Source organism: Papaver somniferum, chromosome 7, assembly GCF_003573695.1.
Source record: "Papaver somniferum cultivar HN1 chromosome 7, ASM357369v1, whole genome shotgun sequence".
NCBI classification, from domain to species: domain Eukaryota; kingdom Viridiplantae; phylum Streptophyta; class Magnoliopsida; order Ranunculales; family Papaveraceae; genus Papaver; species Papaver somniferum.
Window position 1 is genome coordinate 41,908,121 of NC_039364.1, and position 26,560 is coordinate 41,934,680.

The 26,560-nt window shown below is 37.6% G+C and overlaps 4 protein-coding genes across 4 annotated transcripts; 1 reads left to right on the forward strand and 3 right to left on the reverse strand.

The window, feature by feature from the left end:
• The first annotated feature begins 348 nt into the window (after positions 1-348).
• Positions 349-897, forward strand: LOC113294564. Its single transcript, XM_026542956.1, has one exon. The coding sequence runs from the start codon at positions 349-351 to the stop codon at positions 895-897; it is 549 nt and encodes a 182-aa protein (XP_026398741.1).
• An 8,229-nt stretch (positions 898-9,126) lies between these two features.
• Positions 9,127-9,821, reverse strand: LOC113297085 (photosystem I reaction center subunit V, chloroplastic-like). Its single transcript, XM_026545486.1, has one exon. It carries the CDS (start codon positions 9,706-9,708, stop codon positions 9,241-9,243), a length of 468 nt encoding a protein of 155 aa, XP_026401271.1. The 5' UTR covers positions 9,709-9,821; the 3' UTR covers positions 9,127-9,240.
• Positions 9,822-10,659: 838 nt separating this feature from the next.
• Positions 10,660-15,855, reverse strand: LOC113297086 (uncharacterized WD repeat-containing protein C2A9.03-like). Its single transcript, XM_026545487.1, has 10 exons — positions 15,535-15,855; positions 15,067-15,216; positions 14,807-14,974; positions 14,625-14,711; positions 12,831-12,965; positions 12,619-12,729; positions 12,453-12,544; positions 12,268-12,373; positions 11,910-11,996; positions 10,660-11,751 (listed from the first exon to the last, which is right to left on the reverse strand). The coding sequence occupies exons 2-10, from the start codon at positions 15,199-15,201 to the stop codon at positions 11,338-11,340; spliced, it is 1,335 nt and encodes a 444-aa protein (XP_026401272.1). The 5' UTR covers positions 15,202-15,216; positions 15,535-15,855; the 3' UTR covers positions 10,660-11,337.
• Positions 15,856-24,525: 8,670 nt separating this feature from the next.
• LOC113294565 lies at positions 24,526-26,560 on the reverse strand. The gene is made up of 3 exons (XM_026542958.1): positions 26,160-26,560; positions 24,871-25,887; positions 24,526-24,757 (listed from the first exon to the last, which is right to left on the reverse strand). Exons 1-3 carry the CDS (start codon positions 26,558-26,560, stop codon positions 24,526-24,528), a joined length of 1,650 nt encoding a protein of 549 aa, XP_026398743.1.

The following is a 26,560-nucleotide window of genomic DNA, read 5'->3' on the forward strand; positions in this document are numbered from 1 at the left end:
AGTGCACAAACTCCCCCTGCCCTTGGCTTACAGCCTTGGTTCCCTGCTATTGTTACTTTATATCCTCTGCCATTTAATCTTTGATGTGCTGCCATTGTGTGTTAACTGCTTTGCTTTGTTAACTGTTTTAGTTCTTTGCATCTGCCACTGTTACCTCATTGTTATTCACTACCTTCATCCATCACTGCTCACTGCCATAGTGCCTTGTCTCCATTGCTAGATTAGGAAAACTTCTTGTATGCTCCTACTCCCTGTGGACTAACCCCTACTCATCCCTATACTATAAAACTTGACCTTGTATACTTGCAAGTTTTGTGTGCAACCCCGTTTCCACACCATAATGCTCTCATGTTCCTCAAGAGGCATATCCATCCTAACCTGCGATGGGGTTATCATCACTTGAAGACACCAAAAGAACTATGGGATGCTCTCGATAGCCGGTTTGGTGACATTCATGATTCCTTAATACCACAATTGAACGTCTTGTGGAATGAAATCTGGTTTCCCGATTATGTAAAAGTGAATGATTTCCAAAAACACATGCTGCAAATTCAGGCACGTATGTACTTTTGTGGAAAGAAACTTACTGATGAGGAAATGATTCAGAAAACCCTATCGACCTTTCCTACCTCTTCCATGATACTAGCAAACCAGTATCGTTTAGAGGTAGATAACAAAAGAATCACCACATTCAGTAGGTTGATAAACTTACTGCAAGTGGCCGAAAGGCACAATGAGATTTTTGTCAACAACAATGCCATAGCTGTCGGGAAAAAGAAAGTTCCCGAAGCCAATCATGGAAAGGTCAACAAAGGGAAGGGCCCCAAAGGAAATAGGGCTCGACATTCTGATTCAGATCCGTATCCACGTGGAGATAACACCTCTCGTGGAAGATGACGTAAGGGACATAATTGAGGTCGAGGGATAAATGGTCATTCTAATGTTTGGCATAGAGAAGGAACTTCTGGCCATAGTGGTAGCGATCCTAAGTTCGAGAAAACCCCTATGAATCCCGCCACTAAAAAGGCTGCAGATGGAAGTGCGCCTTGTTTTAAGTGTGGATTCACCAGACATTGGTACAAGCTACGAGCTACAAAAAGTACCGGGAAGCTATCGAACAGGAGGCCAACTACACAGAAGAAAATATTGTTACCCCTAATGCTAACCTCACAATCTCAGATTTCCTGGGAAACGAGGACTTTTCCCCAACAATGGATGTGCCTGACTTTTCCTGGGCCTAAACCTTTAGTTTCTTGTTTCATGGCTTGCTAGACTCTGTTGTTTTAATAGGTTGTTATTTGCTTTGAAGTACTTTATGTTTTCTTAGTCTACCGTTTGTTTAATGGTTTGAGTAGGTGGTGTTGTTGCTAAACATGTTCTTAGCATCTTTATGTTATATGCATGGATTATCTATGAGTACTTATTTTCTATCATGTTATATAGAATTTTACTTAGTCTGTATATTGTTTAGCATGTATATTAGAATGGTAAGGATGTCATTCTAGTAGAACGGGTTTCTCTAAAGAAAATGAGATAAACTTTTCATCTTTATAACCTTCCTGCCTAATGTACTTGTAGGAATGTCTCAAGGAGAAATTGAATGTATAACTGATAGTGCTACCACCCACACTATCCTACGAAATAGAAAATTATTTGTTGATTTTACTCCTTATAATACATCTGTGACCACGATGATTGGATCATCACAAGTAATCATTGGGCGAGGTACTGCTCAATTTTTGTTGCCAAACGGCACAATGATTAAAGTCACAGAAGCTCTATATGCACCAAGAGCTAGCCGCACTTTGTTGAGTTTCAAGGATATCCGTGCAAATGGTTATCACTTGGAAACTCACTGTGAAAATGGAATTGAGTACATATACATAACCTCTAGTGAATGCGGAAGGAAGCGCATCTTAGAGAAATTAATGAGTCAATCTAGTGGATTGTACATCACCACTATTAGGATTATTGAATCCCATGTTGTTACCAACGATGAACTATTGTCCAGTGACTTATATAAGCTTTGGCACGATCGACTAGGGCACCCAGGTCGTGATATGATGATCCGTATTTTGAAGAACTCACACGGACATCCTTTCTTTCGAATAAAGAAGAAAATGGGACAAAATATTGTTACAATGCAGAGTAACAATGTGCATTCTAAAGTAAATGATGCAAATTTTATGCCTTCTAAAGTAAGAGAAGCGCAACCTTCGTCTTCCAATGTAATTGAAGAGCACCCCCAGTCTCATTCTTCTTCGTTGTCCTTATCGAAGGCACATCGCTCATTCTGCAAAGCTTGTTCGTTAGCAAAAACATGATCAAGACCATCCTATGCTAAAGATACCAAACAAAATATTCCATTTTTACAAAGAATACAAGGTGATATTTGTGGACCTATACATCCAGAATGCGGACCATTCAGGTATTTTATGGTTCTGGTTGATGCTTCGACCCGTTGGTCACATGTGGCATTGTTGTCCACAAGAAATGCTGCATTTTCAAAGCTCCTAGCACAAATTATACGACTAAGGGCCCACCACCCTGATCATCCAATCAAGTCTGTCAGACTTGATAATGCTGGAGAATTTACATCTAAATGATTTGATGATTTCTGTATGTCTAATGGAATTGACGTAGAGCATCCTGTACCCCATGTGCACACTCAAAATGGTCTCGCAGAAGCCACCATCAAAAGGTTACAGATGATAGATAGTGCATTGGTTATGAGTTCCAACCTGCCTATTACTGCCTGGGGATACGCCATATTGCATGCAACATTACTTATTCGCTTTAGACCCACTGATACCCAACCATTTTCTGCGTACCAGTTGGTAACCGGATATGAGCCTGATATTTCACATTTACGCATTTTTGGTTGTGTCGTATACGTGCCTATTACGCCCCCACAACGTACTAATATGGGTCCACAAAGACGAGTAGGTATTTATGTTGGATATGAATCTCCAACAATTATCCGCTACTTAGAACCTTTGACATGCGATCTCTTTACCGCTAGATTTGCGGATTGTCACTTTGATGAGACAACCTTCCTGTCGTTAGGGGGAGGTATGGAAAAGGACTTCCAAAGGGAACGACAGGAATTGTCGTGGTGTGTTCCCACATTGTCTCATCTTGATCCCCGCACTCCACAATGTGAAAGTGAAGTGAAAAGAATTATAGATCTTCAGAATGTGGCAAATTCAATTCCTGGTGCATTTACTGATATCGCTAAAGTGACGAGATCACATATACCAGCTGCAAACGTGCCTGCAAGGTTAGAAATTCCCGACAAGGGAAAAGGTACCATAAATATAGGTACCAAGGTTGCACTCGGTGGAAGTGTAGCTGAGGTTTTGGACCCCAAAAGGAAGAGGGGGAGACCACTTGGTTCGATCGATACTCAGCCAAGGAAGAAAAGGGCGAGTAAGGCACAAACTGATCCATATATCATCAATACAGATAATCTATCTCATGAGGTTATCTCTGATTACAGTTATGTCCATGAATCATTACTGGGGGACGCCCCGAAGTTTGAATTGATTCCAGAGAACAAAGAAATATCTATGGATTGTGAAAGTTCATACGTGTTGATGGAAAGATCCTCCACGCATATTGATGATATATTCGCATATACTGTTGCTCTAGAGATTATAGAGCACGATGATATCGAACCACGCTCTATTGCAGAATGCCAAAAGAGAGCAGATTGGACTCAATGGAGAGATGCAATCCGTGTTGAATTAAATTCACTGGCAAAAATACAGGTATTTGGTACTGTAGTGCTAACCCCACCAGGAGTAAAGCCTGTAGGACATAAATGGGTATTTGTCAGAAAGCGAAATGAGAAGAACGAAGTCATAAGATATAAGGCTCGCCTTGTGGCGCAAGGTTTCTCACAACGCCCTGGGATTGATTACGAAGAAACGTACTCTCCTGTAATGGACGTCATAACGTTCCATTACTTAGTCAGCTTAGTTGTTTCAGAAGGACTTGAAATGCAACTTATGGATGTGGTTACCGCATATCTCTATGGGGATCTTGATACAGAGATATTCATGAAAGTTCCAGATGGACTTCCATTTCCCAAATCAAGTAACTCTAAACCACGGAGTGCGTTTGCAATACAGTTGAAACACTCACTTTACGGATTAAATCAATCCGGACGGATGTGATATACCCGTCTAAGTGATTATTTGATTGGAAAGGGATATACAAATAATGAATTGTGCCCCTGCGTGTTCATAAAAAAAACAAGTTCCGGATTTGCAATTATAGATGTCTATGTCGACGACATGAACATAGTAGGTACTCTTGATGAAATAAGAGAAACCGCAAGTTATATGAAATCCGAATTTGAGATGAAAGATCTTGGGAAAACTCGGATGTGTCTAGGACTTGAAATAGATCATCGAGCCTGTGGAATATTAATCCGCCAGTCTGCATATGTCCAACAGATACTAAGGCAATTTAATATGGACAAAGTGCACCCTACTAGCACTCCCATGGTTGGTCGAACTTTAGATGTACATAAGGACCCATTTCGTCCAAAGGAAGATGGCGAAGATGTATTGGGAGCTGAATATCCCTATCTAAGTGCAATAGGTGCATTATTGTACTTAGCACAATGTACTCGACCAGATATCTCGTTCTCAGTGAAATTATTAGCTAGATATAGCTCAGCGCCAACGCAGCGTCATTGGAATGGTATAAAGAATATCTTTAGATACCTAAAGGGAACCATTGACTTGGGTTTGTTTTATCCCTACGAAGACGAAAGGAGAAATGCTAATGTAATTGACTCCTTACACCAAGACCCCAAATAATGTTTTGGTTGGTTTTGCTGATGTTGGGTACCTCTCAGACCCGCACAAAGGTCGATCACAAACTGGATATGTGTTCACTATCGGGAATACAACGATATCCTGGAGATCGACAAAGCAAACCCTTGTGGCTACCTCCACGAACCACTCTGAGATCATTGCCCTACATGAGGCGGTTCATGAGTGTATATGGTTAAGGTATATCATTACACATATTTGAGGGACATGTGGTTTGAGTTCTACTACTGAAGAGCCACCTTGCATTTACGAAGATAATGCAGCTTGCATCGAACAAATGAAGCAAGGGTATATCAAGGGTGATAATACGAAACATATATCACCGAAGTTCTTATACAATCAGCAACAACAATGTCTTCTAAACATTCAGGTCAGTAAAGTAAAATCTGACGAAAATGTGGCAGATTTATTTACTAAGTCATTACCTAAGGCCACATTTGAAAAAAATGTGAGAAGTATAGGACTAAAGAGACTGTCCGAACTTCCCATGACCCCATAGGACTAAAGGAACCGTCCACTCCCATGAATGTATTTGACTAAAGAAATTGTCCTGCATCAGGGGGAGCACCCGATGGTATGTTGAACTCTTTTCGTTCACCGAGGTCACTTTTTCCCACTGGGTTTTATTATCCGGAAAGGTTTTTAATGAGACAACAATAATACCATAATACAAATCATGGGAGATGTCGATATCAGGGGGAGCATATAACAATGTGATGTTGATGTAAAGGTGTGTTGCACTCTTTTCCTTCACCGAGGTTATTTTTCCCACAGGGTTTTATTATCCGGAAAGGTTTTTAATGAGACAACAATATCACTAGAAATATAACTTCTCGGTTGAGGTTATTCTTATCCTTGTACGTGTTCGGGTTTTTCTGCCAAATATTTTTCCTGACACATTTCTACAAAGAAGAAAAGTCTTGAAAGTTGACACCATTCTAAAATCTCAAATATCGTCTTTCTCCTTCGACCAGTTTTTACCTCGAAGAATTTTTCTGGCAAGGTTTTGACAACGCAATGAGTCTGTAATGGTGGTCATCCAAGGGGGAGTGTTTTAGTGACATGTGTCTGACCACTACCTACATGTGTCATAGTGCATGCACATGACCCCCTTCATGCTTAACACCTGTTGTCTTTTCTCTTCTTATTATTACACATGTAATGGGAATAATTACCCTCTCTTACTTTCCTACATGTATTTAATGAGAAGCACAATGAATGAGAAAGATATCTGATTCTCTTCCTCTTTTGATTCCTTTATGTTTTACTCTTTTGTCTCTCCCATGCAACAAACTTAAATATCTTTAACGAAATATATAATTTTGGGGCCCGTTAAGGGGTTTACCACTGGCGGACCCATCAAGGGGCTAAGTAAGGTTATAGCCCGGGTCAAATGCGTAGAAGAATAGCTTTATGTAGATCTCACTATTTTTTTAGCCCACTCATAATTTGACATGTGTCCAAAATTATAAAAACTTGTTATACTTTGGTCATAATCTACTATTTTTCTCTTCATATTTAGCAGAAAGTTTTCACTTATTCCCCTAAATCACTTGTATGCAATATTTTCCCCGTATAATTTATAACACCCTAAAAAATTTCCACGGCCCTCGTCTGCTTAGTAATGAATGATTTTTTAGGGACCATGGTTTTTTTGAGGGGACCATGGTTTTATTAGGTCACCTTCCCTATAGTGATAAGGGGTGTCCTAAAACGTTGAAATGACTAACCTACCCTTAACCTAATTTAATTTAAAACCAACCTAATAACCACCTATATATATATATAACCACCACCTCCTCCCACCACCACCGCCCACCACCGCCGATTACCACCACCACCACCTCCGATTATCACCACCACCAACCACCGATTACCACCACCACCTCCTCCCACCACCACCACCACGACTTATTTAAGAAATGTAACAACATCAATGCAATCACAATTAAATTCTGTTACATGATAATTTTATCGAGTATAAAAGACGCCAGCCGCAGCCTGATTCTGCCATGGGACCACTCCGGAGGTATTTTCCAACAAACCCTTCACTTTAATTTGATTTTGATTGCTTCAATCGAATAGAAATCATCAAAATAGGGTTTTAGTAGGAGTTACAAAGCCATGTTCGGTTAGGCCTATTTTCCAAAAAACCCTAGTTTACTAACCGAACTTCTTGAAAATGAAGAACATGAAGAACAGTTCGGTTCTATTGGATTTAAAACTAAGTCACCGAACTCTATGTTCGGTTGTTTCGCAAAAAAATTTAAAACTACAAAGTAACCGAACTCCACCCTTAGAACCGGAAAAAAAAAACAAATTCAGTCTAACCGAACTGTGTTGTTGTGGCCACTATGTTGAGTTCCAAAATAACCGAACTTAGCCAATAGAGTTCGGTTTTTCGCAAAATTTTTTAAAACTACAAAGTAACCGAACTTAGCCAATAGACGTTGGAACTTCACATTTTTTTTGTTTGTTAAGTTCGGTAACTTCACAATTTTATCGCAGAAACCGAACTCAAAGTTCGGTTGGTTAGCTGTTAGGTTCAAGTTTGCGAAAGAACCGAACTTTGTAAACTTATATACTCTTATATTACGTAAAGTTCAGTTAGATCAAAAGTGCATGCAGTTTGCGAACCAACCGAACTTTGTACACCAAAGTTCGGTTAGTTGAGAACCAACCGAACATAACGTTGTAACTCCTAGAAATTCTATTATTAGAGAGTTCGGTAACCTGCGTGTTTGGAACAAGTAACCGAACTACACTTTCAGATGAGTTCGGTTACTTGTTCATCTCACGGGGCAACCCAACTACAACTTCAGATGAGTTCGGTTACTTGTTCTTCATATAAGGTAACCGAACTGTTCAAAATCCAGTTCAAATCCGGATCATTTTGAAGATTAACAAATATTCTAGGAGAGGATGGAGATGAAGAATCAGATGAGTTTTCATCATTTGAATACTCAAACTTAGTGAATTGGAAAAAAATCTATTTTCCATGTTTTTCTCCTTCATCTTCTCTAACTCTACTCTCTCAATAATTCTACTCAACTAATAATAAACCCATCTTTTAATTTAATCTCACTAATTATTTTTAACTAAATCATTCACTAATCATCACCCAAAATTAATCAGGAGGGTAATTTAGGTATTAATATAAATATCTAGATAAGGGGTGACCTAGATTTACTTCTAATGTCTTTACCCAAAATAAAACCATGGTCCCCCAAAAAAACATGATCCCCAAAAAATCGTTCTTAGTAATTGCCTTACCTTATGAACTAGCCCTACCCAATGGATGATCTTGGGCCCGTCCCTGGTGGATACTTACCCATGATGCACGTCTGATACCCATGGTTTAGCTGGAAACAATGGTTGTTCTTGGCTACAATGTGACCACTAAACCAAGCAAAAGAGCACCTTAGTGCTTGCTCTAAACGACATTCCTAGCATCATTCCATACACCTCTTTGGAGGGATTATCATTGCATTCGTAGTAATTGGTTAATTTTCATTTAATTCATCGATATTTATTTTCTGACCAACACCTTGTTTGTTTGCAACTGTCTCGGCGTCTGTGTCTGAGTCAACTCATGACTCGTGTTGAGTCAGCAGTCATACTGTTTGTTTTCTACTTTGAGTCAGATCTGACTCGACCTCTGACTCAGACCTAACCTCTGACTCGGACCCGTTTGAATCAGATAATAAAATGCCCGTGACTCATGGAACCAAACTATTAACTCACATATTTTTGAGTTAGTTGAGTCAAATCTGACTCAAAACAAGCATATTGAGTCAGATCTGACTCAAATCAGGTGATTTCACTCAGATCCAGACGACTAAGATGAGTCAGTAGTAAACAAACAAAGTGTAACCGACTAATTGTCTCCAAATTGGTTTGTTTGTTCCTTCGGCTTAGTCAGTCGGGTTTTGTTATCTTGTGCACCAATGCACAAGATAACACCCAATCATTACATCGGGAAGGTGCAAAACCAATTAAAAAAATAAGAGAGATAGTGTGACTTGCATTGAAGATTGTAAAATTTCACTCTTGATAAATGCATGTTTAGTAAATCTATGTTAATTTTGCATTCTTCAATGTAAGTCACACCATCTCTCTTATTTTTTTAATTGATTTTGTACCTTCCCAATGCAATGATTGGGTGTTATCTTAGTGCATGGGTGCACAAGATAACAAAACCCCAGTCATTAACCTCGAATTTTATGGTTACCATTTGGAGAAAAATTACTCACAACTTCACATTCCCATAAGTAAAACAAAATGGCAAACACATAATCGAAGAAGAATACATTAATGAAAACTATTTGAAACACAATAATAAGAGTAAGGACTTCTCCAACTGTACAAAATAAGTAAATGACCGTTGGATTTCTTTTTAACCAAAAAACTTAGGGTCATAACCGTTGCTGGAGGTAGCTAAGATGTAGTAAGCTACAATATGCCCGATAGAACCCCAAGCAAGAACATCAACAATGTTGAAACCAACTGGATCATTTGATTTCAACAAACTAACATATTCTTTAGCTCTAGAGTCACCGGCTTCAAAATGAGTCATTCCATTTTGTTCTGGTACTTGCTTTGCAGAATTTTCACGTTGGAAGTTGAAGAAAACGAACCTACCCAAGAACAAAGATAAACCAGTACTCAAACTGATAACCAAAGATGGGCTCAACTCAGACTTGATTACACCAACTCTGGATGCGGGTTTCCTTGATTTGATGGAGATTCTGGCGCTGGAGATTTTTGTGGAGAATGAATCAGTGGGTTTGAATGGTCTAAGACCTTGGAATGACTGTGGAGTCTTTTGAATGGTTGCTGGAGTTGAGAATAAGGCTGAAGCCATTGTATTCTGATTAGTACTAGTTCTTCTCTCTAGCTGTTGATATTTTAAGTTAGGTTTTCTGAGGAAATGAATGGAAAATAAATGTATAGACTTGGTGGGAAGTGGAGATCGAAGAGAGCACACAAAGATGATGTTGTGAGGTAGAGAATGCAGGTTAAAAGATTTTGATTGGTTTTCAGTGGATGGTGTTTGGATAACAGATTTTGGGATTTGCTCACGTGGCAATTGTTTTCAAAATCAGAAAAATATACTCGGTTAACATGGAAAATAACAAAATGGTGCATTTCAGGGCCATCAGAAGGTTATGTGCTCGGAATGACTGATACCCACAAATTAAAGAGTAAGCAGAATGACCGATACCCACAAATTAAAGTAAAATTTATATGCATTTTATATCTTATTGTTCGGGCAAAATGACTTTTTGGATAAAAATCACCAAACCATGTTTTTACTATGGTCAAAAATCAACACAATTGCCAACATTTCCTACATTAATGTCACAAACCATAATCCCATCAGATTCACATTTTTCAGCTTCCGATTGTAAGAAAAAATACACTAATAGAATGGAAAATTATAAAGGACCCAGTGACCTGTGATTTGAGTCAAGAGATTCGCCAATATTGAAGTAAGAATATTAGGCACGCACAAGTTTTTCAACTTCATTTTTACAAGGCAACTTCGAGTTTTCATCAACATACGGTTCTGGAGCTTTTGGCACCCATCTCTTTACATTAATGTAATGGAGGTAGTATTAAGTATCAATGAGGTCAATATTAATAGGTTTACGTCTTTATCACTATAGGTTCAGATGCCCCAAATTACATCAGCTGCAGAGACAATTTCAGTGTTCATCCTTCCACTCTGTTTTCATTGTAGTACTCTAAACGCAAAACGGGAGCTAAAGGCTCCAGAAGTTCCAACTTCCAATAAACACAACCACGGTGAAGATGAAAAAAAGAACCCCATTTTGGCTCCTGTTGATTCTCAGCGACCTTGCTTCATTAATCAAGATTGTCTCTATACAACAAGTAATTGCCCATCCTAGTCATACTTTTACGGAACCGAATGTTCACGAACACAACAGAATTACTCGACATGATACACTTGTAAGACATCTGCTTAACATATAAAAATGGAATAAAACTGTGGTAGCATCACTTTTACGGTACCAAATGTTACATAACAAATAACCGGGAAAGAAGGAACATAACCACTGCATCCATGAGATATGGTACCCGAACAATCGCAAGCAAAACATTCAACAGAAAAAGTACATCACATTACACCAACAGCCGAAGCTAAACCATTCAGCATGGTCTCCCTGCACTGCAAGAAAACGAGCTGCTTTCTTCTTTGCTCAAACCTTTCTAGTTCTAATCTTCACCTCACCAATTTATATAGTTTCTCTGTACATAACCCCCCTCGCCATTTATACATCATTGTAGATAATAGTTACCGATGCACACACCCTTCTCCCTATGCTAATATCTGGCATTATTAAGACGTTGGAAAAACCAAGAAACAACCAGTACTAGTCCAGAAACATCTATCATCTATCATCTACTAGCTAACATAAGATGTGATTATCCCGTGCCAAGTATTTTGCCATTGGACTTGCAACATCGTTCATATTAAAGAGTCGAGATATGAATAATCACGGTACCGGCTGTATTCAAGAAGGCTACCATATGTGCGATCCCAGACGCCAATGAAGAGTGATTCAGTATCCGGGCTGAAGGATATTCCAGAAATTTCGCCAAAAAAGTCGATTTCCTGCTGCTTCTCATACCCATTTGAGACATCATACACATGCACAAAATCTGCAGGCTCTGCTGTTGCCATAAACTTCCCATCAGACGTGAAACGAATTGATCGAGCAGCTCCAAGGTTGCCTTTAAGGACGCAAACCGATTTGGAAAGGTTTCGGGTGTCCCACACACGACAAGTTTTATCTTGGTTTCCAGTGGCGAAGGTTCGACCATCTGGGTGCCATGCCGATGCAAATGAATAATCCAAGTGCCCACGAAGGTCACTAATAGTCTGCATAAGGGAATACAAACAAGGGACTTCTAAAATTCATTTTTTCTTGGAGATCGATTCCAGATCATGAAAAGCTGCAGGTCCATGCAGGAGTCTGAAGTTTATGATTATCATCCAAAAAACAAAACAAAAAAAAAAGTGGGAAGAGAGAATAAAACCTTTCCACTTCGAGAATCCACCAGTAAACCCTCTGGGTTGTCCCCAACAATGACAAGTTGCTTGCCATCTGGTCCTAGTGACGTATGCTGCAAGCAGATAAAACAGTCACCACTATATTAGCTCTGCATCGAAAGTTGTGTTGGCAATAGCCCTAAACACCAAAAAAAATAATTGGTGTTTCTGAAACATATGTTGAGTAATCCAGATAAAAAAAAATATTGCATTTGACAACTACGAAAACGTGGAGAATCAATTTAGCCCCAAAACCAAGTAAAAGAAATGAAAGAAACCTACTGCGGCACTACCAATCGTTCCCTGATCAAGATACAAAGGATGATAACAACTCAAACAACTTACATTTACTGGCCAAGGAAAGCGGAAATGCTTAGAAAGCTGGAATTTTTCCATATCAAAGTCTCTAACTCCACAGTCATTGTTTGAAGCTGTAAAGTGAACAGCACCACTAAACAAAAAAAATGTTCAAGTTAGCTCAAATGAAGAGGGAAGAGTCGCATAACAGTGGAGTGGAACAACCACCATACCTAGTACTATCATAAATCTCAACAGCATTAGTGATCGCGTTATCATCATAAGTTGTTCTGGAACAAAAGCTGACTCCTGGTCTATCTAAATACTGCAAACAACAAAGAAGGTTGTTTAGCTTTGTTCTTGTAATATTGATTAAAACAAATAAATAAATGAAGTTACCTTGCATATGAGTTCCCCTTGAAATCCCCCAGCCACCAGCAAATTATCTTTTACGGCCAACGTGCTAACTTGGGTCTGAGTAAATCCTTCTAACAAGCTTCCTGGATGTTTCTGTAGCAGAATGGACAAATGTAAGTACACTTCGCCAAGAAGGGATATTTTGAGAGAGTTCACAGGAATTAACTAAAAAAATATAAGGGTAAATAATGAACCTCGCATGGAACCACGTGTCCTGAAACGTCCAAGGCATCTGTTTTAGTGAGAGTTAAGGAAGACCAATGAATAACTTGAAAGTTTGACATAAGGTAAACATCGTGCTTCGATGTAGCCCAGACCAAATTCCTTAACTGCATGTACCAGTCAGGTTACAAAAGTTAGTTGCACAATATTCACATTTAAGCTGCAAGTGCTAAAAAGAGCAAAAGAAATTATTGCCTCCCCCGATATGATGGTGAAATGATCCCAGTAAACAACCCTAACAGAGAAGTGGCAATTTTATTGAAGACCAAAGAAGATTGATAATTATTAGCATTTAGAAGAGTCGCCCACAGCCATATGTATGTCTACCACAAGCGTCAGTAAACCAGATGAAAATGGAAGGGCCCCATATCTATCTGCAACCAATCCTAATCATGTAGCGTAAAGCCAACTCAAAAATTCAGCAACAAGTCTTAGTCCATGGCTAAGTAATGGTTTGACCTCAACTCAAACATCTGTTAATAATATTCAGGAGCTCTCCTTGCACGCTGTATAATAGTCATTTAAGATCGAGAGGACTAATGAGAAAAAAAAAACTTGATTTAAGCACTGAAAGAGAAGTATCTGGAGACGGAGGTCAATAACACTGACCCTATTTTTAAACTTTACAGAGTGTTAGCCTGCCAAGCATAACCCCAGTGTACATAAATATGAGTAGAAACTTCGAAGGCCGTAAATCGCTTTTCTCCATGCCACATGCACGTCTATTCAGCAATGTTTTAAGAAAGCCAACCTAGGGTAACACTTATACTCGAGATAAAGATAATGTAAAACAGAAGTGTGGATCTAAGGAAAGTATCACAAATCACAAATAAAAAAGAAAAGATCTCGTAGAATACATCTCTATCAACAAAAAACCATTCTATTAACTAAAATCAGAAAACCACTCCTGACACCTAACAGCTCACCAAACCATTCTATATGATTTATTTTTCATCGCATTTGTATTTGATCTACACTTTATCCAAATAAAAGAGAGATCTCAGGAGCAGCTAAAGCTCCAGACTTCGAGAACAAGAACAGCTGCTTGGTATACATGTTAGCCAAACATGTTACCTTCCTACTATCTTTCACAAATTTTGAAAACACCTAGCTTTTACCAATTCGAGATCTCCTTCAATTAGGTTGCAAGGGCCAGGCCTTCTATCTACAATCTTCTACTATTTGCGTTCATTTCTTAAAGCTCCTGCTTGGTATATCTGTTAGCCAAACATGACCGCTTCCTACCATCTTTTCTACAAATTACCTTTCATCCATTTGAATCACCAAGCTTTTACCATTTCGAGATATCATTCAATTAGGTTGCAAGGAACGGGCCATCAATTCATAATTTGCTACTATTTGCATATTGCATTCATTTCTTAAACTTCCTAAAGGAACGGGGCATCAATTTATAATTTATAACGGTACATCCGATTGACAAATTTTTTGGATTCACCTTCACTATGTAATTTCAGTATTGCACGAGATAAGGAGTCACACAATATGATGCAGCTTAATGTTTAATCAGAGATGCAAATCATTTTTAAGCATCCAAAAAATTCACGATTAAGCAATTAAGTGATTAATACAATTAATAAATCCTATTACTCAAGAGTTCTTGGCATTCACGAAATTGAAAGTTTAACTCAAGGAAAGCAGAAAGAGTGGTAATCTATAAAGAGAGTTTTGAAAACTTCACATACAATACAATACTATAGATAACACCTTCATAGCTAATTAATGTGTACAGTTGAAAATTTGCTGACCTGAAAATGAAGAATTGTTGATTTTACAGATCTTGTATTACGCCGGAACTCATAATACTTTGCATCTTTCTCTGTGGGTTTGCATTCCTAAACAACAGCAAATGGAAATAGCTATCACCATTTATGCTAGCATTGCTGGCTTTTTATCGCCACACAGAGAAGAAGAAAAATAACAAACTTACCTTTTCACAACCCTCTCCTGAATTCGGGATATTCTCATAATTTTTGTACTGTTCTAATCTAGTTTGTCTGTACTTCTCTCGAGTAATGCTTAATCTCTCCCAAGGAATTCCCTGGATATCTTTTCCTTTCCTTGCTTGGGCAGCCGAAGTATCCGTTATTTTATTAGTCTGCATAGAATCCGAATAAAATCATATATCAAGTAATTAAAGCCAATGCCGTAAATTCAACAAAACTAGAGAGTGAGTTAAAAAAAACAAACCAATTGGTCATCCTCATCCTCATCAGACTCGGAATCACCCAAACCTCTACCGTGGAATTCTTCATCCATGTCATCTTCTGCATCAGCCATTTCGTAATCATCTCCCACGTAGTCCATATCGTCGTACTGGGACATGTTATCCTCCACAACCTGCGAAAATCATCAAAACAAACTTCATAATTAACACGAATCAAGCCAATCGGAATCAAATTCAACTTCTGTAATCATGCGAAACAAAAATCAGATCTTTGAATTCTCGACCATAAATCAGTACCAAACACTTCAAAAGATAATTTAAAAAAATAAAACAATCATAATTGAACATAAACCCTAGCTAGGTTAAACAAAAACTAATTACATAAATAAAACCAACTTATTTAGCTATCAAAATCAAAACTAATTAATAAATCAAAAACACCACCGTCATAAACGAACAGTCAAGAAGAGATAAAAAGGAGAATCCCTGACCTTAGAAGAAATCAAAATTCAGTGATGGCGAGATTAAATAAGAGAAGATCTAAGAGTACAGATTTGAGATTTGATGATTTCAGAGACAAGATCTAATGAAAAAGAAAACCTAATTTATGAGCCAAACTGAACCTATGAGAGGGGAGAGACGGTGGTCATATACATCTAAATAAATTACGTCGTGGATTTTTTTTCTTTTTTTTCCCCTTTTTCTTCTCTGTGATTTTATTTTCTCCGACCAAAAAATTATTTAGGAAAATTTATATCGAAACAGTAAGGAAGGATAAAAATGATCGAGTAAGTTGACGATTAAACCCTTTCTATTTTTAGATAATACAAACGTAGCCTTCCTTTTTCTTTTCTTTTGCTGAAAAGAAAAGAAAACAAGTCAAACAGTATGGGATCAGTTCCCCTTTAGCAGATCACAAACTGGAAAAGTAGCGTCTCTGTTGATAAGTAAAATACATACAGCATCTCATCTTTAAATCTTTTTTAATCGATAAAAACAGGTAAAATTTTCAAAAGCGATGCACTGAAACAACTGCGAAATCAATCAACTGGCAGCCCAAGAAATGGTGGATATCTCTGGGAGGATGGTTTCTCGCTGAAAACAATGCCGTCACTTTTTCTGTCCATTTAATGTACTGTAATAAAGACCTTTTTGCAGTCTGGAAGCAAAGTCCATTTTGGACATGGACATCGAATACAGACTGCTGGTACATCTTACCATGGGTCACTCTGTCGACCCTGATAATTCTGTGCTGACGGATCAAATATCGTTTTATCAGAGAACGCCACGACCCAAAAAGTTTGTGGGATGAGAGAAGAAAGAGGATGAATAAAAGTTTGCCGGGCTTGGATTCCAACCAAGCACCCGTGGCCTAATGAATAAGACGTCTGACTTCTAATCAGGCGATTGTGGGTTCGAGTACCACCGGGTGTGTGCTTTGCTTCAATTTTTTTTTTAATACTAATTTTCTTTTAGAAGCAAAATTTTAGGCAGCATGCAAGTTGCTTGCAGCTTGCGGATCACGCCGTCATGGCTGAGCAATCGACTCAGATAGTGTCTAGCGATGCGATTTCGAGTATGACCAAGCAATATTTTGTTTTATATGTTGCATGATACAAGATATATAACATAAACTAGCATTACACCATTAGGTTAAGAAGAGAAGAAGAGATCGATGAATGTGCTTAAGATAGGTCTTGGCGATAGCAGGCCAAAGATGACCATTAGGTTCTTCGGTTAATTGGAAAAACAAGGATTAACAAGAAAAGATCTTTGATTACGATGAAAAGAAACACTCTCAAATAGACTGAGATCCAACTACGGGTCATTTCTTGGTGAACATAATTTGTCATCATTTCTTCGATTCCTGCATTTATGTGTCAGAATAAAGAGAGGTTCAGTAGTGAAATGAAAGAGACGAGAATCAATGGAAGTAGGGGTTAGTCGACTTCAAGGGTGGGTTTGAGGACTCACTCGTGACTACGAAGTGATGGCACATAATTGGATGATGTTATGCTTTGTAAACTCCCACTTACTTGTTAAAGTAAGGGAGGAACTCACTTTCTTGTCCTACAAGTAGGTCCGGAGATTCGAAAGAGCTCGACCGTAGAGGCCTCTCCTTTTAGTCGAGTAAGAGAAATCTACTTAACCCACCTAGATTGTTTACTTACTTGTTATACGTATAGATTCATCCCCTCTTCGAGCTTGAATTGCTCAAGCTTTTCCTTCATCTTCATATAAAAATAGAGTTTGAAGCACAAAAAAACAAACGAAAAGATAATACAAAAACAGAATTTGAAAGAAGGCCTAACTGGACCTCTTTACATATTGGCACACCCATCTGGTAACATATGTTCGTAATTGTGTCACACACTGAATTATGTCAAAATTTAAGTCATACTTCATGGGCGCAATGTAGAGCGTGGTCACCGAAAACGTCCATTTCCCTATCACAACTAAAACATGAGTCTCCTTACGTGAACATACGAATACCAAGTCTATAACATAAAATGGATCTAAACTGACGAGAGCCAATATTTTGGTTAAGCCCATCAATGGGAATGGCCATGAGGTAATCTTGCACATGGGGAAGCTTATTGCATTGTTGAAAAGTTGCATCACGTGCGGATGTCGGGTACATGGTAGGGATATTCTTCATTACAGCGTCGAAAGCAAGCTTTTGTCAAGCAAAAGCTTCCTACTAATCTTATTAAGAGGGTTTTCACACCACATATTCTTTCAAGCAAACTTGGGCCAACATGTCAGTTGGTTTATTACACACTCTATTTACAAAGGAAACCATACAAGAATGAACAGAAGATAACAAAGCTCTAATATGTGAAAAGATATTGATATCTTCTTTTCTACAAATGAAAACAACTACAACCACACCTTTATAATCAATTTGTACAAGTACTTTATTACATTTTAATTGTTGTGCCATTGCAAACTCTCCAAAACTGCTAAACTTGGTCAGTATTTAATGTTGTGGTTGAGATAACTTTAGCAGTTCATAACTCTCATGTCTCATTACGAATTACAATACCCAAACCACTGAAGTTATTACTAGTAAACATTGATGCATTAATAGTGATGGAAATCAAGCAAGGAGAAAAAAAGTCAAAATTTTCTCTTTTACTTGAATGTTCGGTTTTAGTTATGTTTTTAAAAAATCAAAATATTGTTAATTTAATCGCATTTAGTATCTTTGAGATTTATTTTAGCATTTTTACTTATCAATCTATATCTTTTCAATTTTGTATTGATAATCTGACTTTCTCTCCCTTATTACTATCCCTTCAATCCTTTGTTTCTTTTAATTTTTTAATCTTCTGATTTCTAGTCGTTGTTTTTTTTCTTACGGGTAGTTAATTTTTTGTTTGTTTGCAGCATTCCTTCTAACCATTTAAGCTTGTGATTACCAGTTGTTGAATTGTTTTAGCATATAGTTGTTATTGAAATTAATTTTTTTATTGCAATTATGTTATCCTAACAGTTGTGTTTTACGTTATATCTAGCTCTGTTAGCTTTAAAGATTAATTCGAGGTTGCTCTTTCTATTTGTTTAGTTCGGTTTTCTATTTTCTGAATCACAAGTTGTTTTTCTGTTAAAACCGTCATTATAAACCAATTCAATCCCTTATATATGACTCACTTGTTCAATCATGGTTGTCATTGAAAAGACGAGGGTACCCAAATACACCGCAATCTTTAAATTATCCACTTATAAGTCATTTTACTGAAAGTGATTGTCTATAGACAAAGTCGAGACAATACTGCAAATTGGTATTCACACTTTGTGTGATCTTTTATGGATACGAGATCGAGACAATACAACAATCAAAGTGTGATTACTTGATAATAGGTTCAGACCTAACCAAACTCTATATGATCACTATCAAGTAATACGGAGTATAGTTTATATATGGACTTCGTAGAATCGACATAACACTAATTGGTAGTTATTATTTAGTGTGTTGAATTCCCGTTGAATCCATACCTTCGAATTAGATTTAATTACATAGTTTAAGGGAGTAGACTTGCAAAACTTATTTCATAGTTGAAGAGGTGATTCAAAGGATATGTACTAGGATGGATCCTAAGGATATCTACTAGGATCGATCCTTATATAGCCAATATTGTATTTTCGATTTGTCCACTTTCTTAGGTTTTCCATAGATATCTGAATGTAGTTTGGTTAGAAAAAAAGTTCAAAAAATGTCGACATAGTTATTGAACATGTACTAAACTCTTATTACATAATATTCAAGTGTTTTCCTTGATACTCGAGACATGATCCTGAAACCAACATATTTTATATCTTTTTAGATATTGAATTTATGTGCTTACCATATCATAGAGGTTTGCAAATATATAGATATTATATTAGTAAAATATATGTATGTATGTTATTTAATGTTAATTGTTAAGTAAGAGTGGTTTCGGTAAATTGGTTGGAATATATTTGGAATTTGTCAAAATCGAAAATATACATTTACTGCATATCTTAACGATTTTACGATTTGGTAACTCCTTGTTGTCCAAACAAGCCTTGGTCCTAACACTATAAATAATGCAGCTTGTATTCTTACAAATTCATCCCTCGACACACAAACTTAAGTGATTATGTGGGAAGCCTACTCGTCGATAGAGGAGAATAATCTAATTAGGTGAAATCTCTTGTGTGGCCTTCTTTTAAAGTCTTTTTTGAGATCAAGAAGCTTTTAGTCATACTGTTGGTGGGAAACTATATCGTATTTAATTTTTGATTAATTGATTTTTTTTCTTGTATCCATGCATTTTGGGAAATCCTTGATGAACTAAACCGTTGTTATTGTTTATAGATGTAGTCTGGAAATATGTTTTTTAATTGAAGTATTCATTCTCAAATGTTCATAATCTTTTTAGTATCGTTTATATTGTACCATAAATAACATCGTGTATGATTGATTGTTTGTTTATGTCGCGAATTAAATGAGTATGCATTCATAATTTTTTAACAATGGGATGTTGTCATTTATGTGTATAAGAGTAACCTATGTTAAATCCTTATGGCTCTTGCGCCGGATTGTTTAGTATAACATCAACCCAAAAACAACATTGCTTCGTTGGATTAAACTTGAGTGGCTCTTACACCGAGTTATTTAGTAAAAGGATTCAAAGTGCGGCTCCTTCGCCTTTGATAATAATATAAGTTTTTCCAGAGTGAGCCTGTAATATGATGCTTTAGATTTACTAATATTAAGAGAAAATGGGTTTTGAGTATGATTCGATTGGTAACATGTTGGGCGATGGAAGATATACCTTTAATCAATACTCTTTACCTTTGATAGTTCATAGGAAAACGGGGGTCTAACAAACACCCAATATTTCGCTTAGCAATCTGTATGGACTAACTCCAATATACTTTCAAGAGAATCAAATAGACAGTCAGATTCAATCTTAAGAAAAGTATATCAAAGAGTTATATCTCAATTTCCAAATTCAATCTGCAATCAAACAAATAGGAATTTACTGCCCGGTTGAATATAAAAAATAACTTGGACAGTATCAAAAACCAATATCCAAGTGTCAATCAATTTAATCAACAACCAAAGGTTGGTTCACAATTGATTGAACTTACGCATAACCTGTGATATTTAAATTATATAAATAAATATAATGCGAAAAATAAATAACACAGACACCAGAAGTTTTGTTAACGAGGAAATCGCAAATGCAGAAAAACCCCGGAACCTAACTAGTCCAGATTTGAATACCATATTGTATTAAGCCGCTACAGACACTAGCCTACTCCAAGTTAACTTCGGACAAGAATGTATTTGAGCCCTAACCACACTGATCAAGGTACAGTTACGCTCCTTACGTCTCTGAATCACAGCAGGACTCTACGCACTTGATTCCCTTAGCTGATCCCCCCTACAACTAAGACTTGCTACGACCCAAAGTCGAAGACTTGATAAACCAATTTGTCTCACACAAAAAAGTCTACTGAATAGATAAATCTGTCTCCCACGGATAAACCTATGAGTTTTGTTTCGTCTTTTGATAGATCAATGTGAACAAGAACCAATTGATATACCGGACTTATATTCCCGAAGAACAGCCTAGAAATATCAATCACCTCACAATAATCTTAATCGTATGGTAGCGAAACAAGATATTGTGGAATCACAAACGATGAGACGAAGATGTTTGTGACTACTTTTTATCTTGCCTATCAGAAATTAAATCTCGAGCAAATCTTATAGAAGATAGTACTCAATCACGATAGAAAACAGCAAGATCAGAACACGTAACTACAGAGAAAATAATTGGGTCTGCCTTCATAATCCCAATGAAGTCTTCACGTCGTTAACCTACAGGGTTTTAGAAAAACCTAAGGTTAAAGGAGAATCGACTCTAGTCGCAACTAATATCACACAGGAGGTGTGGGGATTAGGTTTCCCACTTGATAGAGTTCTCCTTTATATAGTCTTCAAATCAGGGTTTGCAATCAATGTTACCTTGGTAACAAAGCATTCAATATTCACCGTTAGATGAAAACCTGATTAGACTCAAGTTAGTATCTTTCAACCGTTAGATCGAACTTAGCTTGTTACACACAAATGAAAAGTGACTTCATTTGGATATGAGTAACCGTACCTAAACGTGTAAACCTTTGTTGGCTCAACAATAGTTAACCGAAGTTAGCCATATGAACACTTTCATAACCTCATTCATCTTAACCATAACTAGTTCAAATGACTCAAATGAAACTAGTTCTAGAGTTGTTCAATTGTTTATATTCTTATAGAAGTATACAAGACACAATTGAAGCAAAATCGATTTTGATTCTGTCATGAACAGACTTACAGATTCAATTACTAGCAGTAACTTACTCTCTTAACTTAAGGAAGAGCCTGATATTTCTTGATTAATTCCAACTTAGAGTTCTTACACAAATACCTGGCCAATAAATAGCCGCAATACCAAAAAATTCACCCATTGGGTGGTAACAGAACTACTAAGTCACCCATTGGGTGGTAACAGACAAATCAGGTGCCCTAATAAAAGAAATAAGCTAAATGGGTAAAACTAATGTTAATGGGTCTATAAGGTCTACGGGCCCATAAAAGAATTCATTACTAATGACCCATTCAGTTACATGACAATACCACCCCCCCACCCCCCACCCCCCTCTCTTTGGCACATCCTTGTCCTCCAGGATGAAATCATGGAAGTGAGAATGAATGTGACTTGCTTCCTCGCAAGTTGCATCTTCTGGCGGAGAGCTAGCCCATTGAACAAGCACCTGCAACACAGTGGTGTCCCCTCTGAGAATGTGTCTGGAGTCCAATACAGCTACTAGTAGTACTATGAAAGCACCAGAAGAATCCACCAATGGCAAGTTGGTAGCTGGAGTGAGATGTTGGCCAATCTTCTTCTTCAATTGGGAGACATGGAAGACAGGGTGTATCCTAGAACCCACTGGCGGTCGAAGTTTATAAGCTACAACACCAATTTTCTCCAAAATTTCAAAAGGGCCAAAATATCTTGCAGAAAGTTTAAAATTAGTCCTCAAAGCCACATATGATTGTGTATGGATGTAACTTCAAGAACACTCCCCAACTAAGAAAGACCTGTCAGTTATATGAGCATCTGCAAACTGTTTCATTCTGTGTTGAGCCTTTTCAGGTCTTTCTTCAAAAGTTTAAGCATGTTATCCCTAGCTTGCAGGTAGTCTTGCACAGCAGCAACTGAAGTAGTAGCTTGCACAAGGAATGCCAAGTGTGGTGGAGTATAACCATATAAAGCCTGGAAAGGAGTCATCTTGAGGCTTGTGTGATAGTTGGTGTTAAACCACCACTCAGCCAATGCCAATTAATCCATAGTTTAGGAGGAAAACTAGTCATGCATCTCAAATATTGTTCCAAACATGCATTGGTTCTCTTAGTCTGACCATATGTTTGAGGATGGTAAGAGGTGCTAAGGTTCAACTGAGTTCCTAGTGACTTAAACAAGTGCTGCCAAAAGGTGCTGAGAAATACCTTATCCCTGTCTGAGACTATAGAAGTTGGCATGCCATGTAGTTTGAATATGTGGCGCATAAATTCCTTGGCTACAAAGATGGCATTGAATGGATGAATTAATGCAATGAAGTGGTTGTACTTGGTCAGCCTGTAAACCACCGCCAAGATGACATTCTTCCTAAAAGACATGGGCAGGCCTTCAATGAAGTCCATAGAAATATGCTGCCATGTTGTATCTGGAACAGGGAGAGGTTGGAGTAGTCCAGCAGGAGAAGAAAGTTCATTCCTGTTGCATTGGTAGATATCACACTCAGCTACAAACTGGAAAATGTCTTCTTTCATCTTGGGACAATAAAAGTAGGATTTAGCTCTGTTGTAAGTGCCCAGCATGCCAGAATGACCTTCAACAGCTGAGGAGTGTACATAGTGCATAATCTGGTTCCTAATATGGCTGCTTGAACCAACATATAATCTTGTCTTATACCTCATAATTCCTTGCTTCAAACAATAAAGGGAATCAAATAGAGAAATAAGTAATAGCGACAGAAGCTATTGAGCATGGGCATCTTCAATGTAGCTAGAGATAATATCTTGAGTCCATTGTGGTTGAGCTACTGATAAGAAGTGACAAGCTGGGTCAGAGTGAGGAATTCTGGACAATGCATCAGCTGCTTTATTTTCCAAACCCTTATTGTATTTAATCACATAGTTCAAGCCCAATAATTTCATGAGTCACTTGTGCTGCAAAACAGTAGCAATTATTTGTTCCATTAAGTATTTAAGACTCTGATGGTCAGTGTGGATAATGAACTGATGTTGAGATAAATAATGCTTCCATTTTTGAACAGCCATGACAATGGCTAGTAACCCTTTTTTCATATGTAGATAAAGCCAGAGCTTGAGGGCCTACCGGTTTACTGTAAAATGCGATTGGATTGTCTTCTTGCATTAAAACTGCACCCACACCTGTAGAACATGCATAAGTTTCCAAAACATTTGGAAAAATCTGGCAAGGCCAACACTATAGCAGTGGTCATTGCAGATTTAAGAGCCAAGAAGGCTTGTAGTGTTGATAGTGACCATGAAAAAGAATCTTTCTTAAGCATATCAGTTAAAGGCTTGCTGATATTACCATAGCCTTTAATAAACCTCCTATAGTATCCAGTTAATCCCAAAAAAAACCTTAGTTGTTTAAGAGTAGTTGGTTGGGGCCAATTCTGCATGGCTACAATCTTGTAAGGGTCAGCAGCAACACCCTCAGAAGTGATCAAGTGTCCCAAATAAGAGAGTCTTGGTTGAGCAAAGTAACATTTGTTCTTGTTGGCAAAGAGAGAATGGTGTCTTAAAAATGTTAGGGCCTGTGAAATACGGACAACATGCTCTTCAATGGACTTACTATAAACCATGATATCATAAAAAAAACAAGGATGAACTTCCTTAAAAATGGTTTGAAAATAGTGTTCATCAAAGACTAAAAAGTGGCAGGAGCATTGGTTAAACCAAATGGCGTAACCTTGAATTCATAATGTCCTTGATGGGTTCTGAAAGCAGTTTTATGAATGTCAGTTATATCCATCAAGATTTGATAATAACCAGATTTCAAGTCAATTTTAGAAAAAATGATTGCACCATTTAACTCATCTAACAGATCATCTATCAAAGGAATAGGGAACTTATCTTTGATTGTCATGTCATTTACTTTCCTGTAATCAACGCAAAACCTCCATGAGCCATCTTTTTTCTTGATTAATAAAATAGGTGATGCAAAAAGGATGTGACTCTCTTGTATAAAGCTTGCATCCAACAGCTCTTGTACCAACTGCTCCACCACTGTCTTTTGCAAGTGAGGACATCTATATGGTCTTTGAGAGGTTCAGAATTGGGCTTTAATGGTATTTTGTGATCTAATACCCTTTGTGGTGGTAAAGATGTAGGGGAATAAAAAACATCTGAGAAAGACTCTACAACAGTAGCAATGCCAGGATGAATTAATTCAAGAGGTACAGCTGATATAGAAAAGAATTGACCAATAAATGCAGGGGTGTTGTCCTTGAGAAACTGCAAAAAATTATTACCACTAATCATATTGCAAGTGGGTAAAGAAGAACTCCCCTGAAGAGTTATGTGTTGGCCCTGATAAAAGAAGGAAATCCCGAGCTCAGCTAAATTGAATATAATATCACCAAGCTGATTCAGCCAATCGACTCCAAAAACCATGTCGCAGCCTCCAAGTGGTAAAATGCGTAAATCACTGACAAAGTCGTATCCCTGCATATTCCAGGCTAGATTAGGACAAAAATATTTGTTGATGGTAGTATCACCATTAGCCACCGTCACCAGCATGTGACCAGTAGGGGAAACTGGCAGTTGTTGTTGCTCAGCCAACTCGGCATCCACAAAACTCTGGGTACTACCAGTATCGATCAAAATGAAGATATCTCGAGACTGTAAATGACCAGGCACTATAATTGTATTATGCGTAACCAACCCTGTTAAAGCATGGAGCGAAATCTCCATAGGAGAATCCAAAGACGATGATGGTGGAGAAGCATTATCATCTTCAAGCTCCTCTACCGATGATGGAGAACTATTATCTTTCGAAGCAACTAACATAAACAATTTCTGAGTCTTGCAAATGTGGACATGTTTATAAAATTCATCGCAGTTGTAACATAATACTTTCTCTTTTCTAACCTTCATTTGAGCTGGGGTAAGTCGTTTAATAGGAGGAAGTGAGTTTTCTAATTTAGTGGGTGTTGGTGGAAGGGTAACAAATGGTTTAGAATTGGAGAAAGGTGGTTTTGGAGGGGTAGTAAGTGGAGACAGAACATGCCTGGTAGAATGGGAAGTTGAGGAATAAGTTGTATTGGAAGGTTGAAATGATTTAGAAAATGGTCGAGAACGAGTAGATTGAAATTCGACTGAAGCCTATTGCATTCTAGCCAAATAAAAGGCACCTGTATCTGTAGAGGGTTTAAACATTTGAATAGGTTGTCTAATTTCATATTTGAGGCTACTGATAAAACTCATGGTGAAATAATCTTCAGATAAACTTGGATTATGAGATTTCATTAAACCTGCAATGATTCATATCTATCAAAATACTCTTCTACAGTTGTGAGCTGAGATAATTTGTTAAAACTTCCTACATAGTTATCAGAAGCTATGTCTTCAAAATGAAAACAAATATCAGAAGCAAATCGAGACCATTCTAATATAGGTTTACCTTCTTGATAGTCTAAAAACCATGAATCAGCTCTACCATCAAGGTGAATTGAGGCTAAATCAACTTTATGAGTATCAACAACCATATTCAACTGAAAATATCTTTCACATTTACGAATCCAACCCCTTGGGTTATTGCCATCAAATCGAGGAAAATCAATCTTAGAATGTCGAGAGAATTTACCAGATTGAGAAATCAGAGCAGTAAGCTCAGGAGGAACTGCCTCAGCACCGGATGAATCTGCTATGGTCTCAGAAATTGGATTGGTGGGAATACCCAT

What these genes read in the sequence shown, in the direction of transcription:
- LOC113294564 (XM_026542956.1), top strand. Translation starts at nt 349, where the DNA reads ATGTTCCTCAAGAGGCATATCCATCCTAACCTGCGATGGGGTTATCAT.
- LOC113297085 (XM_026545486.1), bottom strand. Translation starts at nt 9,708, where the DNA reads ATGGCTTCAGCCTTATTCTCAACTCCAGCAACCATTCAAAAGACTCCA.
- LOC113297086 (XM_026545487.1), bottom strand. Translation starts at nt 15,201, where the DNA reads ATGTCCCAGTACGACGATATGGACTACGTGGGAGATGATTACGAAATG. An exon ending in CAGGAGAGGGTTGTGAAAAG is followed by an intron (nt 14,712 to 14,806) that starts GTAAGTTTGTTA and finishes GCTGTTGTTTAG; the next exon opens with GAATGCAAACCCACAGAGAA. An exon ending in GACACGTGGTTCCATGCGAG is followed by an intron (nt 12,730 to 12,830) that starts GTTCATTATTTA and finishes ATTCTGCTACAG; the next exon opens with AAACATCCAGGAAGCTTGTT.
- LOC113294565 (XM_026542958.1), bottom strand. Translation starts at nt 26,560, where the DNA reads ATGGGTATTCCCACCAATCCAATTTCTGAGACCATAGCAGATTCATCC. An exon ending in CAGCTCACAACTGTAGAAGA is followed by an intron (nt 25,888 to 26,159) that starts GTATTTTGATAG and finishes CCATTCTACCAG; the next exon opens with GCATGTTCTGTCTCCACTTA. An exon ending in AGACAGTGGTGGAGCAGTTG is followed by an intron (nt 24,758 to 24,870) that starts GTACAAGAGCTG and finishes CGTTGATTACAG; the next exon opens with GAAAGTAAATGACATGACAA.